This window comes from Capra hircus, chromosome 5 (genome assembly GCF_001704415.2).
Source record: "Capra hircus breed San Clemente chromosome 5, ASM170441v1, whole genome shotgun sequence".
In the NCBI taxonomy this organism is placed as follows: domain Eukaryota; kingdom Metazoa; phylum Chordata; class Mammalia; order Artiodactyla; family Bovidae; genus Capra; species Capra hircus.
Genome location: NC_030812.1, coordinates 50,303,149 through 50,318,194, shown reverse-complemented (window position 1 = coordinate 50,318,194; position 15,046 = coordinate 50,303,149). Strand labels below are relative to the sequence as shown.

The following is a 15,046-nucleotide window of genomic DNA, read 5'->3' as shown; positions in this document are numbered from 1 at the left end:
AATACTTGCCAAGTAGTCAGTGTTGAATAAAAGTTAAGTTCTCCCTTCCTTCTGTAGACAAGGAAATAACTAAACTGCCTATGGGATGCTGGCAAGGGTTAAATAAAGTAACATTTGAAGAAGGAATACCTAGTAACAAGGGAGAAGGAGATCTAGATCAACTAAGCAACATAAAGATCATGGTATATTTTTAAAACGTTGTTGAGAAATCCCACTTAGGGAGCTAACAGGGCCTGGGATAGGTCTGAAAAAGTGGCTTTGGGTTTAACAAGCCATCATAAGGAATCAGAATTTTTTCTTTAACCACTGAAGAGCTGAACTTGGAGGAGTGACGCAAATCAGTTTGTATTTTTAATGGAATTAAATAATCTCTTTTCTGTATTTATGAACAGTGTGTTGATGCCACTTACTACATGTATTGTGTTAATTGGACAAGGCTCGTCCTTCCTTGGAAACTGAGCTTTGTGACAGCAAGAACTGAATTTTCTAGTTCCACATATATTTATTGAGTACATAGGATATGCCAGTCTCTATATTCATTAAATATTTTTTAAAAACAAATGTATAAGTCAAGTGTATCTGTTGTGCTTAACATTCCCTTGACACTGGTAAACTATTAATCTAGTAGTAAACTGTCTAATCTTAAATTATAACCTGTTAATTCAGAGTGGCCAGTGTATAATTTAGTATTCTTTTGTTGGCATATGACACACATTCAGTCTCTGACTAGCTTTAAGAATAAAAGGGCATGCTTAGTTGGAAAAGTCAGAGATAGAGGGAGGGCTTTGGGATTGGTGTATCCAGTGGTTCAGTACTATCTCCAGAAACTAAATTTTTTTCTTCCTTGTTCTGATTTCCAAGGGTTGACTGCATATCCTGTGTTTTTCCTCATAGTTGTAGGCTAATAAAGGGATTATATGTCAGTAGCAAGTGTGTGTGTGTATCAGATTATTCTTCAGTTACTATAGTTAACCTTAAATGAACCAGCTTTAGTCCCAATGCCTAGTCTTGAACCAGTGATTATGGCCAGAGAAATGGAATAGATTAGTTGGCTTAATAAACTAATCATCTCCTTACCCTAATTTCCAACTGGATGTGGGGAGGGGAAAAAGATTCTAGGTAGGCGAAATTATCTTTTGTTATCATACTATTGTGTAATGGTTCACATGTTCACTCTGTAAGGATTCAGTAATAATTTGTCTAGAAGATGAAATCAGGTTTTAGGTTCACTCCATAACATTGAATTATGAAAATGTGTCTCTTTTACTTTTTATCTTTCTCAGACTAGAATTTTTATATAAAAATAGTCTGGGCACTCTTATGAACATAATCAGATGGTATATTGGAGCTGTTTATTGATGGTGCTCTGGGCTAACGCACTGTGATGGTTGGGTCAGTCTAGTCTTCTAGTTGTTGGATAGAACTATGATCAGAGAACTTCATTCTGAGCCACCAAATCATTCTTTAATGATTAACAACAAGTTGACCAATTAGAAATTAAGTTTCAATATTTCAATCACTATACAGATGCTATGCTGTGTCCTCAAGGATTAAAGATAAAATCAACCAAATTCTTAAATTACCAGTTTTTCTCAAATATTTGCAAAAGAAAGAAAGTACATTAAAATGTTAGTGTAGAATATAAAATTCAAAAAATTTTAGAGATAACATATAAAACATAGTAATGATATTCTCTAGGCCATGTTTACCTAACCATTAGTAGAAAATTATAAGCAATATTGATCTTTCTTGGATAGAAGAAACCCCATTCGTCAAATTAGTTTTTGCCAGGAGAACTACGGCAGAATGCTCTAAGTTTATAACTACATTAGAGAAGGTGCAAGATTGTAAGTTTTCCTACTCTTAATCTTGACTTTTCAGAAAACATCCTTATATTTTATGATGAGAAACTAAGGTCCAAAAACGGTTATTACTTCTTCAGGGTCATTGTTTGTAAAATGGACGTAGGACTTAAAAGTATATCTTTCTAGGTAGTATGATTTGAGAACCATGTCTGAGAATTGGCCTTTCTACATCCTATTTAAAATGAAAATACTTATCTTATTTTTTATAAGAACAAAGAGAAGCTGTAATTTTTTTAAAAAAGTAGTTAAAGGCTGAGTGTTTGTTTTAATTAGTATTTATCTTAAACTGTCTTTATTTTCCCAGACTCTTAGGGTTCCCCTCAGCTTGAAGTATTCCTGCCCTTCTGAAAGCACTTGGAAACTAGCAGTATCTTCTCTCCTCAAAGTTCTTTCTATTGGGCTACCTGTTGCCCGGCAACATGCTTCTTCGGGAAAATTTGACAGTATGTGGCCAGAACTAGCCAACACCTTTGAAGACTTTCTCTTTACTAAAAGGTCAGCTCATTCATTTTTACAATTAAGACAGTCTTTCAAGAAGTGTACATTATACCTATAATTGCCTAAGAACAGTATTTCTCATTCATTAATTAACTGATTGACTATTAAGATTGCTAGATTGTATACAAAGAATGAATTAGGCATTTATCCACTGGGTACATTATCTGTAAGCAGAGGATAATGTTGCTGTTTACCATGCTGCTGATTGTAAGATAGGAGTCTTTTCTATAAGACATCATAATTAAGGAGCCATGGTTTTAACTTGATGAATCTAAGAAGATCTGTTAAAAAAATCTAGTGTCCATTTAGCATCACAAGAGAAGAACCATATCAGAAAATCAGATTTTTCCAGAATAAATAAGATCGTTGGTAATAATGAACAGCTCTTTAAGATGTTTCAGTTGTGCAAAGAAGAATGAAATTTTCATTGTGTAATCTGCAACAGAGGGTGTATCTTAAGGATGCTATTTTGGCCCCTCACTGAATGAGAATAGGATAATTGAAATGTGGGCTAAATTTTTTGAATGAGGAATCTGCTCCAGTCTGTCTAAAGCTATACTAATACAGCAGTCACTAGCTACAACTAAATTTTTAATTAACTAAGTCATATTAAAAATTGAGTTCTTCAGTCTCATTAACCAGTCTCATTAGCCATGTCTCATGTGTGGCTAGTGGTTGCTATAGAGGGCACTGCAGATGATTGAACATTTCCATCATAGGAAGTTCTGTTGGGCAGCACTGATCTAAAATGTACCATTTTACTAGAGATGGGCTTATCACTAATAACTGTGATAGGTAGGTAGTCTTCAGTACTCCTACAATCTAATTTTCCTTTGTGCTATAGTGGTGAAATTCTATGATAACAAAAGTTTTTCTGTTTTGTTTTTTTATCCATGAATCATTTTTTTTAACTATAGAATGATGAATATGCCATGTACTGCTGTGTAACCATTTTAAATTGCTAGTTTGAAATCATTTAAATTATATATGTCATATACATGAAGAAAAATTTACATTGGCACGTTGATAATGATCAGATGAGTCTACAGCAGAGTGATTTAATGAAGAAATTTTGTCTGTCTTTCTAATGTTTAGTTATTTAGTAAAGAAAAATTGTAGAGTGCAGAAGGTTAACTTAATTTTTTTCTCTATAAGAGCTTATCTGATGTTTCAGAGTTAGAAGCAATGATATGTGGTCCTAATTTCTGTTTCCGTAACTAGTCAGATTTTGTTTCGCTTTCTTACATATTTCTTACCTCTAGAAATCTTACTGATACCAGTGCAAGCATACCATACCTTCTCTGTGCTGTTTGCCAACTGTTTATGGTCTGCAGGCTGCTTTCACAAGGCAGTACAATAACAGAGAAAACAAAACCAAAATCAACTAGAAGAAAGGAGAGGCTTTGGACATCATTGAGGGTTATTGTAAATGAATGAATTATTTAAATGAGTGTCCGACTCTTTGCAACCCCGTGGACTGTAGCCTTCCAGGCTGCTCCATCCATGGAATTCTCCAGGCAAGAATACTGGAGTGAGTTGCCATTTCCTTCTCTAGGGGATCTTTCCGACCCAGGGATCGAACCCAGGTCTCCCGCATTGCAGGCAGACACTTTAACCTCTGAGCCACCAGGGAGGCCTAAATGAGTGAAAGAAATACCCAATTAAAAATGAGAAACTAAAAGATTGTAGCCTGGTAGACACTTGAGGTCTATTAGGAATTCATTCAACCATGCTTTGAATACCAAAACACAGTGGTATTAGTTCTTTAGAACGGTGGTCCTCATCCTCTTTGGTATCAGAGACCAATTTCATGGAAAACAGCTGCTTATCTTCTGCTGTGTGGCTGGGTTTCTAATGGGGTTGGGGACCCCTACTCTAGAAGACACATGGGCTAGTGGGAATTCATACAATTATGGTCTGTTGACCTTCAGTTAAAAACACTTAAGTACTACCCAGAAGAACTGAAACACATTCACACAGAAACATGTACACTGATTTTTTATAGCAGTATTATCATAGACAAATAAATGAAAACAATCCAAATGTTCTGATGAATGGATAAATTAAATGTGATTTGTACATGCATACAGTGGAATAGTTAGCCGTGAAATACTGATGCATATTACAATATAGATGAATCTTGAAATCATTACGCTAAGTGAAAGAATGCAAACACAAATGAGGTCACGTACAGTTTAACTTGTGTTTCAGAGTTGAGAGGAGTGTAGAGTAAGGCATGACTACTCATGGATGCAGAGTTTCTTTGGAGGTGATGAAAATATTCTAGAATTAGAAATGACCATTGTGAATATACTAAAAAGCATTATATGGTACCATTTAAAAGGATACATTTTATGGTATGAATTATATTTCAAGAAATAATGTACCATACAGACAGAACTGAAGAAAAATACAAATAATATTTTATCAGTTTGAAGCCTCTTTTCTGTCAAACAAGGATTCGTGAAAAAAATTTTTTTTAAGATTTCCATTATACTTCTCAAACTTAGAGACTATAACAGTCTTATATGGCTCATTTGTACCTACAATATTGACTATCTCCCTTTATAATTTATAGGTAAATTCTGTTAATCATCTGTGGTTTTAAAAGCTCAACCAATGGTTTTGATACGCTCACAGTATCTAGTAAGGATTGTTATTGTTCAGTTGCTAAGTTGTGTCTGACCCTTTGTGACCCCATGGACTGCTTAGCATGCCTGGTTCCTCTCTGTTGCCACAGTTTCCACAAATTTGCTCAGATTCACGTACATTGAGTTGGTGATGCTGTCTAACCACCTCATCCTCTGCTTCCCCCTTCTCCATTTGTCTTTTGTCTTTCCCAGATCTAGTAAGAATACTAACTATAAATTAAAACAGATAACCACTATAGTGAATTCTGAGATCAGAATATTCAGCCTGTCCACAGTTGAATAAATTTCTGATTTTATTGATCATTAGAATTAGGAGTAAACTTTTCGGCTTTGTACACTATTTTCTTCCCTCATATATTTTTAAAAAGTAGTTTAGCGTTTCTGGTGTGTGATCCCAATAATGTTAATACTGTATGTTCTTGATAAGCTTTTTAAAATTGGTAGGTAGCCAATTGGTATTTTCTCTGTGTGTGTCTATTTTAATACATGTAATGAGATAAACCAGATAATAACAAAGAGCAATAGCTCTAGATATAAAACTCTAAATCTAAACATGGTAATACTGTTTTTACATTTATAACTTTTGTAAAAGAGCAGAACTTAGGCTCAAATATAAGTCTAGGTTCAAATTGTGTTTGTCGTTTATTTGCAATGTGTCTTGGTCATGTGACTAGCCATTCAAAGCTTCAGTTTCCTCTTCTATCAATTACATGGTAATACCTGTGGTTACTGTGAATATAGGTGATACTGTGAATAAAGCTCTTAATATAGTGGTTGGCTTTCTAATTTTTGCTGCCATTATTATTGTAATCATTATCATCCTATTCTCAGCTGTTTTTAAAAGTGCTTAATATTTCATTGTTTCATAAGTTTAATAGAACTTTACTGCTCATTCTTATTGAGAGCCACAGGGTCTAGAATTGACTTTGGTTCTCTCAGAACTGTTGATTTATTCTGATTTTGGTGGAACGGTTTTCTGCTTTAGAAGGTCTGAATCAGTCCTCTTTTCAGATGTTTGCTGTCTATTATTGTAAATATTTTTAGTATATCATATTTATTACAAATTAGTGATTAATGGGCTATCACTGAGTGAATAATTAAGCATCTTGACCATGGCTCTCTTAAGTCACTGGCAATATAAGTGAATTCAGTTTTTGTCACAATGGTAATTTTTGCTGTGACTCCAGATGATAGTATTTTTACTTTTCCTTGTTTTTCACTCATAGTACTAAAAGAAGTTTAGTTCTACAGATTTTATTTAGTTCAAGATTGAGCCAAGTATTTTTGTAGCTAAAATTTCATGTTTGTAATTAGAATGCTAATTACTTTAAGAAATAACAGTTCTTTTAAATAAATGATAATGTTCTAACTTGGATGAGGAAATTTTTTTGATGTTCAAATTCTGTTTGTATTTTCAGGAAGTATTTTACCTTAAAAATCAAGTCTTTTATTTGTTTATATTTTTTAGCATACCTCCAGATAACCTCTCTATTCAAGAATTTCAAAGAAATGAAAGTATTGATGTTGAGGTGAGGAATCTATTTAAAACATTTTCTTATGAGTATACAAACCAAATAATAAAAATGTTGAAACTGTGAAATTGCTTAAAACATAAATAAAGTGATACATTGAATGTGAACCTAAAAACATTAAAACTCTCAAAAACGTTAAAGTTTAATTTTTAAAGCACTGATATTTAAAAAACTGCTTTTTTATATTTGTTTGCTTTGTGCATGTTGTCTAGATACTTAATTGTGTCTATTTAATAATTTTAAAGAGCAGTTGATTTAGTAAAATAAATCTATCAGTGAGCATGTATTTGAGAGCTTACTTTATAGTTTGACAAATCAGATGTTTGTATTTAATTGAAAAGTTGCTCAGATTTTTCTATTTTTAACCAGCTGAGAAACAAATAATGAATGTTTTTTAAAGAATATATTCTACTGATTATAAATGGAATTTAAACAAGTAATTTTCAGTTATGGATTTTTTTGTTGTGGGGGGTTATTTTTTGCCTGTAAGTGGGATAGGGGAACTTTTTAAATAAAACAAATCAAATAAATTACATAAAAAGCATTGGCATCATATACAGATGTAAAATATTGCCTTTTGTCCCATTGCTATACTAACTCTTATAAACTCTTCTTCAAACTTTTGTTTTTCTTTAAAAGGCAAAATAATACATTATATGTTAGAAATAAGCTATTTAACAAAAATGAATATAACTTCTTAATAGCTCATTTTTATGGTACTAAAAGGTGATTTAAATTTTATTCTTAGTCCCTTTTTAGATATGTATTCTAACATGGATGTATTTCATATGCTGATTTTTTTTTTCTCTAGAGCACACTTTGCATTTATCCTGTTGAATATCAAAATTTATTGAATTTGTATAGTAAACAGTTTGTAGTATTGACTATTTGTAATAAAGTTTATTCACTAAGACACATGAGGAAAGCAGACTAATTATCCTCTATATTAACATTAAAATGCTTTTATACATCTATTAAGAAAGATTCTGATACTCTTTTAAAATAAATTTTATTCTATAAGTTACTATCTCGTAAAAAATAATGCCTTTGAATTTGCCTCTTTTTGTTTTAGGTAGTTCAGCTTATCAGCACTGAGATACTACCTTATGCCAATTTTATTCCTAAGGAATTTGTTGGTCAGATAATGACTATGCTTAATAAAGGATCAATACATTCTCAGTCCTCTTCATTTACAGGTATGTTATTTCAATGATTTTTTTAAAAAATGTTAATAAATATTGAAATACTTTTGAAGAAGCTGACTTGTAGAAATGTTTACTCCTACAATTGTGGTAAATGCAAATGGGTGAATGGATAAGAAAGAATTAAGCTTTATGAGGGAAAAATGTGATAAATATTCTGTGAATTATGTGTGATTAATTAAATTGTAAAGTACTTATGGAAATCACCTAAATCATTGGATAAGTTAGCCAGTTTTGTGAAGTCAGGGATTATTGTGAAGTAATGAGTGTGTATTCTTACCACTTAGTTAACTTGGTTAACTTAGTAGTTGGGTAACTGTCAGTTTTGTCATCTATAAAATAAAGATATTAATACCAACCTCTCAGGACTATAAATTGCAGTTAGTCCATTTACAAATTGGTTCTTTTTCCTAGCCCAGACAGTTTTTTTAAAAATAATCTGGTGAAGTACAGGTTTAAATTTCAGTTCAGTCTCTCAGTTGTTTCCGACTCTTTGCGACGCCATGGATTGAAGCACCAACTCCTGGAGCTTGCTCAAACTCACGTCCGTTGAGTCAGTGGTGCCATCCAACCATCTCATCCTCTCTCGTCTGCTTCTCTTCCTGCCTTCAATCTTTACCAGCATGAGGGTCTTTTCCAATGAGTCAGTTCTTTGCATCAGGTGGCCAAAGTATTGGAGTTTCAGCTTCAGCATCAGTCTTGCCAATGAATATTCAGGACTGATTTCCTTTAGGATGGACTGGTTGGATCTCCTTACAGTCCAAGGGACTCTCAAGAGTCTTCTCCAACACCACAGTTCAATAGAATCAGTTCTTTGGCGCTCAGCTTTCTTTATGTCCAACTCTCACATGCATACATCACTCCTGGAAAAACCATAGCTTTGACTAGACGGACCTTTGCTGGTAAAGTGATGTCTCTGCTTTTTAATATGCTGTCTCAGTTGGCTTTTCTTCCGAAGAGCAAGCATCTTTTAATTTTCATGGCTGCAGTCACCATCTGCAGTGATTTTGGAGCCCCCCAAAATAAAGTCTGTCACTGTTTACATTGTTTCCCCATCTATTTGCCATGCAGTGATGGGACCAGATGCCATGATCTTAGTTTTCTGAATGTTAAGTTTTTAACAAACATTAGAACATCAAGAGAAAAATTTCTGAAGTCCACTTAATGTAGTTAACTTTTTAAGAATATTTAAAAATTATAGATCAGTTTTTATAAAACACATTTTAAGATCCATATTTATAACTACATGTAAATATTCTGTTAAATAAGGACTATTACCATTTATACTTTTTCCAGCAATTTTTTGATGGTACCTCTTGCTATTTATAATTAATTGTACCATGATAAAGAAGGTACATGTATGTATATTCTTCCAGTGACTTTACAATCAGACACAAATTTTTCAGCTTTAACTTAGAGTTTTCTTTAAACGTATACGTACAAAGCCTTTTTGTTAATAAATAAGGCCAACTTATAAACACAGAGGTTCCAGTGATTATTTTTGGTGCCCTGTTCTTAAGTATGATCTGACAGCCAGAGCTCACAGATGGTTGAGGAGATCTGCCAACATGAAAGAGAAAGACCAAAACAATTGAGAGGGTAGAAAAAATTGGGAAGAAAGAGATAAAAATGCAGAGCCATAGAAAACATGTATTTTAAAAAATTATAATTAGGATGCCCAAGGAGATAATAGATTTTACATTCATAAAACAAGAAAAATGCTGTTAAAGTGGAATATTTAAAATACGAAAGAGTTCATAAAAGCTAAAAATATGATAGCTGACATAAGTTCTATGAAAGGCTGGAAGAAAACATTAAGGAAAAACCCAGAAGTGGAGCAAAGACAAACAAGTGGACAATCTGAGAGGAAAGAAAATGTATCTCAGGGATGTTACATCTGACAGTAGGTCTTCCAAAAAGAATAGAGAAAAACTAGGAGAGGAAGTTATTAAAGAAACAAATTGCAGATATAAATCTGCAGATTAAAAGTGGTCACTCACAGACTTCCCCGGTGGTTTAGTGATAAAGCAGCTACCTGCCAGTGCAAGAGACATGGGTTCTATCCCTGGTCCAGGAAGATTCCACATGCCTCAAAGCAGCTAAGCCCACGCACCACAGCTTTTGAGCCTGTGCTCTGAAGCCTGGGAGTCACAACTCAGCAACTACTGAAGCCACATGTCTAGAGGCTGTGCTCTACAAAAAGACAAGCCACCGCAGTGAGAAGCCAGTACACAGCAACTAGAGAGTAGCCCCTGCTTGCCACAACTAGAGAAGAGCCTGCCCAGAAATGAAGACCTAGCATAGCCAAAAATAAATACATAGATTAAAAAAAAAAAAGTGGTCACTCAGTACCCAGAATAGTGAAAGAAAAAGAGACTCACAAGAAGTCTTGTCATCGTGAAATACCAGAATATCAGGGATACAGAGAAGACGCTAAAAGATTTCAGAAAAGACCAAAAAAAAGTTCAAATACCGAAGAGTTGGGTCAAAAGGACACTGGACTTCTCAGTAGCAACACTGAATGCTCACATACACTGAGGCTCTGGTTTCAGAGTCAAATGGAAAAGGTTTTTGAAGCAGAGCTTTATACCTAGGCCCAGCTATTGGCCAAGTGAGGAATGTAGCATGGTAATTCTCAAATGTCAGCGTGCATTATCCTCACCTGGAGGGAAGTCACTGTTGGGCTCTAACCCCAGAGTTTCTGGTTCAGTAGGTCTGGAGTGAGGCATGAGAATATGCTAACACATTCTCTGGTGATGCTGACGGTGCTGGGAACTACACTTTGAGTATGACAGTCAAATGACACTTTAAGAAATGTAGTCTCAAATTTTTCACTTCCCTCCCATTCACGTTCTCAGGAGCTGCAGAATATGCCCTGTGAAAACAAAGGAGTAAATCAAGAAAGGGGAGCACGTTAAGATCTAGAAAGTAAGATATAGCACAAGAGAGAATAAAAACTCACAGGGTGAGGCCAGAGACTGGTTCCAGGAGATAACTGGACAGCATATCCACAGGGCAACTAGTCCAGACTGGAGCAGAGGTCAGGGTCTGGGGAAGATGCTGCCAAGAGAAAAAAGGAAGGAGACAATCAAATGGATTATTCCAAGCTGGACCATGTGGAAGACTATTGAGAGGTATTCTATAGTGCTGTTGAAGTGTAAACAAAGACCAGGACATGAAAACTTTAAAGTGATGTGAGTGGATAGTCATGCCTTGTTTTTGATCTTGCAAGAGGGAAAATTGTTCTCTCTTTCTCTCTCTCTCTCTCTCTCTCTCTCTCTCTATATATATATATATATATATATGTATACATATACATATGTATGCATATACATATGTATACATATACACACACTATAAGTTTTTCATACATGCTCCTTACCACTTAAGGAATTTCCTTTTATTCCTACATTGCTAAGAATTTGTATCACTAGAGTATATTTATTTAACCTTGTATTAACCATCAAACATTGTTAATTCTACAGAAGCAGAGATTGATATTCGTTTGAGAGAAGAATTTTCTAAAATGTGTTTTGAAACCCTGCTTCAGTTTTCCTTCAGTAATAAAGTCACAACACCTCAAGAAGGCTACATCTCACGAATGGCACTCTCAGTGCTTCTTAAGAGGTCTCAGGATGTACTACATCGTTACATAGAGGATGAAAGATTAAGTGGCAAGTGCCCTCTCCCAAGGTATATGTATATATATTTTTTAAATTAAGGAAATACACTATCATAGTTGTTAATAATTTAAAAAGCTCAGAAAGTCGGGTGTTTTCATAAATATTTCTGAACTTAACCTGAGGCTGTTTATAATTTTATTTATTCCATACAATGTAAATATTCATAAGTTTTGCTGCATATATATTAGTGTGTTTATTATAGGATGCCTTTTCTGACTCCTCATGGGGGTTAAGTAATATATAACATACACACCAAGTTACTTATATTCTTTTGGAAAAAAAATGAATTCTAAAATATATCTGCCCAAGGATTTCTGCTTAAGGACCTATGGATCTGTGTGAACACATGATTGTTAATTTCTCTAGAGAGAAAATAATTGTTAAATCATACTTTATGAACTTCCTTGTTTGTTTTACAATCATTTCAAGGTTTCTCTGTAAGTCGTCTAGCCATTTGTATCTTCTTTTCATCTAGTTGGCTTAATTAAGTCCTTGTACCTAAACTGATTTCCTTCTCGTTTGGTCAAGCTCTAGATCTTTCTGCTAAGCCAAGGCTAATCAAAGTTGGGGTACAGATCAGAATTCATAAAAAAATACAATAAAAATTGGATTATGTTGCCAACCTAGTTTTTAATGTGTAAGTTAGAATTTAAGGCAAAGCAAATGAGTCAAACGGAACATGATGTTGGAAGACAAAGTAATCTAAGTCAAGAAAGAGTTAGGAAAATTGCTGTGGATCCCCTTCCATAAGGCAATATTGGAGGGGTAAATCACTAACCCTAAGTCTTTGTGTACATTCTTATTTACTTAGAATAAATCTCTAGAGTTGGAATTGACCTGTCGAAAGATACATACCTTTTGAAAGGTTTCGATATATATTACAAATTGCCTATCAGAGACTTCTACCAGTTCATGTCCTCCCAGGAGTATATTATTATTATTCTCCTCAGTTTTTAGCAGTTTAAAATTATTTGCGACTTTATCACTTATCTTTTAAAAGTTTGATGAATGAAAAATAATCTGATTATTATTAATTAGGCAGATTTATTATTTTAGTAATTATAATCCTGATTTTATTAATAACTATTATTATTAAAGGCAAGTTATTAATTTGCCTTAAAAATTTTTTTCTTCTTGAATTACCAGTGCTTATTTGCTGTTTGTATTTCCGCTTTTAGGACCACTATATTTTGAATTTCTAGAACATAAATTATACCTTCTAATAAATTATATACAAAAACATTCCAAAGACAGATGTTAGTAATTCGGTTATTGTCATGATTGAAAATTAATTTATTTAAAATTGATCTCTGAAGTATACTTAGGAAAGCAATAATAGGGTTGCCTTGATTGTAATATTTTTATTAGAGCAAAAGATATTTGATTTCAGAAAGCAGTTTTCCTTCTTTCTTGTGTTTTAAATGTTTATTGCTTTAAATAGTCTTATTATAATTGTTATATTATTGTATCATCTTATGTTTAATGCCGTATTATTACATTCTTTTCTTAAAACGACACTGCAGCACAATAAAATACCTGTATACTTAAAAAGTGGAGAAGGAAACAGCAGCCCACTTCAGTATTCTTGCCTGGAGAATCCCATGGACAGAGGAGTCTGGCAGGCTATGGTCCATGGGGTTGCAAGAGTCAGACAGGACTTAGCGACTAAACCACTAAACCACCATCATACTTAAAAAGGGAGGCTTGAAATAGTACCCTCTTATACTATTAAGAAAATCTTATCAGTTGAGTGATAACACAGATTCATACCAGGAGTGGGGCATAGGGAAGGACTGTAGAGAAGAAGAAATATATTTCTACAGAGAGAAAGAAAGAAAAATCAAACTACTCTTGTTGGTCCTTTACTCCAGGCTTATTCTTCATCGCTGATGTCTCTAAATTGACTTTGAACATATTTCTTATATGTTGTTTTAGAAAGTTAAATAAGTTCTATTGTAATTTTAAACATACTTTTAACAGCAGGATAAATTATGTGCAGGGGGTAATAATAATCTTTATTTACATTTAAGTTTTGGCAGATCTCTTTTCGTACTAATTAGTTAAAAAGAAAAAAAACTTTTATAGAAGTTTTAACAGCATATCTTATACAGTGTTTTAATTTTAAGTAGTGTTAAGAAATATCTTACAAATAAATTTAAATTTGCATGAACAGATTGTTTTCCCCCCATTTTAGTGTTGATAACTTAGAATAAACTATCTTAGTTGCGTACCGAAATACGTGTTACTGAAATGATTTTCTTTTATAAGAATTTAAAAGTAATATTAACTTTGCATTGTTTTATGTTCAGTATTTTCCAAAGTATATCTATTTGTATAACTTGGTGAAAAAACACACACGGTATATCTTAAAATCTTTTTGGAAATAATTTCCCCCTCTTTTTTAGGCAACAAGTAACAGAAATCATATTTGTTTTAAAAGCAGTCAGTACTCTCATTGATTCACTTAAGAAGACTAAGCCTGAGAATGGTAAGTACTTAGAAACACAGTAATTCTAAGCTTATAACATTTATGTTCAATTTGTGTTGTATTTTTGTACTACTATTTAGTTAACTGAATTGTAGGAACATAATAGCTATAAGACTTTTTTCCCTTGGGCCTTAGGACAACAAAGCAACAAGTCCATTACAGCTGACATAAGGATGTCAATTAAGTAAAATTGCTTTGTAATGTTTTCCTTATTTTAAACAAATTTTGCCAACTTTTTCCCCAACAGCTTTGAGATACAGTTGGTATATAACAGTGTATAAGTTGAAGGTATACAACTTGTTGATTTGATATATTTTCAATATGTCACATAAGTACCATTTCTTTTCTTGCAGTGAGAACATTTAAAATTTACTCTCTTAGCAACTTGCAGGCATATAATATGGTATTATTAACTGTAATCACCATGCTGTATGTTAAATCTCCAGAACTTATTCATCTTGTACCTGGAAGTTTGTATCCTTTGACCAACATCTACCCATTTCCCCAACACTCTCAGTTCTTAGCAACCACCGTTTTACCCTTTGTTTCTTTGAGTTCAGTTTTTCTAGATTGCACATAAAAGCAATATCATACTAGTATTTGTCTTTCTCGGTGTGACGTTTCATTTAGCATAATTCCCTCAGGTCCATTCCATTGACTCACATGGCAGGATTTTCTTCCTTCTCATGGTGGAGTAATATTTTGTTGTGTGTGCGTATGTGTTTACAAATATATGTAAATATGCATATGCATACATACTGCATCATTAGTCCTTCCACTAATGGATACTTCGGTTGTACCTATGTCTTGGCTACTGTCAGTAACGCTACAGTGAACATGGGGATACAAATATTTCTTTGAGATATGCTTCCAGTTTCTTTGGACATATGCCTAGAAGTGGAGTTGCTGGATCATAGTTCCAGTTTTAATTTTTTTGAGGAAACTGTCTACAGTTTTTCATGGTAGATGTACTAAGTTACATTCCCATTTACAAGGCACAAGTGTTCCCTTTTCTCCATATCCTTGCTAACACTTAATATTTCTTCTTCCTGACCCAGAGATCGAACCTGTGTCTCTTGGCAGCCAGGTTCTTTACCATAGCACCGCCTGGGATAGGTACATATATA

The 15,046-nt window shown here is 33.6% G+C and overlaps 1 protein-coding gene across 6 annotated transcripts in view; it reads left to right on the top strand.

Annotated features, from left to right (window-relative positions):
* The window catches only part of MON2 (MON2 homolog, regulator of endosome-to-Golgi trafficking), a 115,556-nt gene that overhangs the window by 88,342 nt on the left and 12,168 nt on the right, over positions 1 to 15,046 (top strand). For all 6 annotated transcript variants that reach the window (XM_005680247.3, XM_005680246.3, XM_013963913.2 and 3 more), the window contains 5 exons: positions 2,170 to 2,360; positions 6,483 to 6,543; positions 7,619 to 7,742; positions 11,234 to 11,441; positions 13,837 to 13,919. In XM_005680247.3, the coding sequence (XP_005680304.1) occupies positions 2,170 to 2,360; positions 6,483 to 6,543; positions 7,619 to 7,742; positions 11,234 to 11,441; positions 13,837 to 13,919 (667 nt within the window). The remainder of the gene's footprint in view (positions 1 to 2,169; positions 2,361 to 6,482; positions 6,544 to 7,618; positions 7,743 to 11,233; positions 11,442 to 13,836; positions 13,920 to 15,046) is intronic.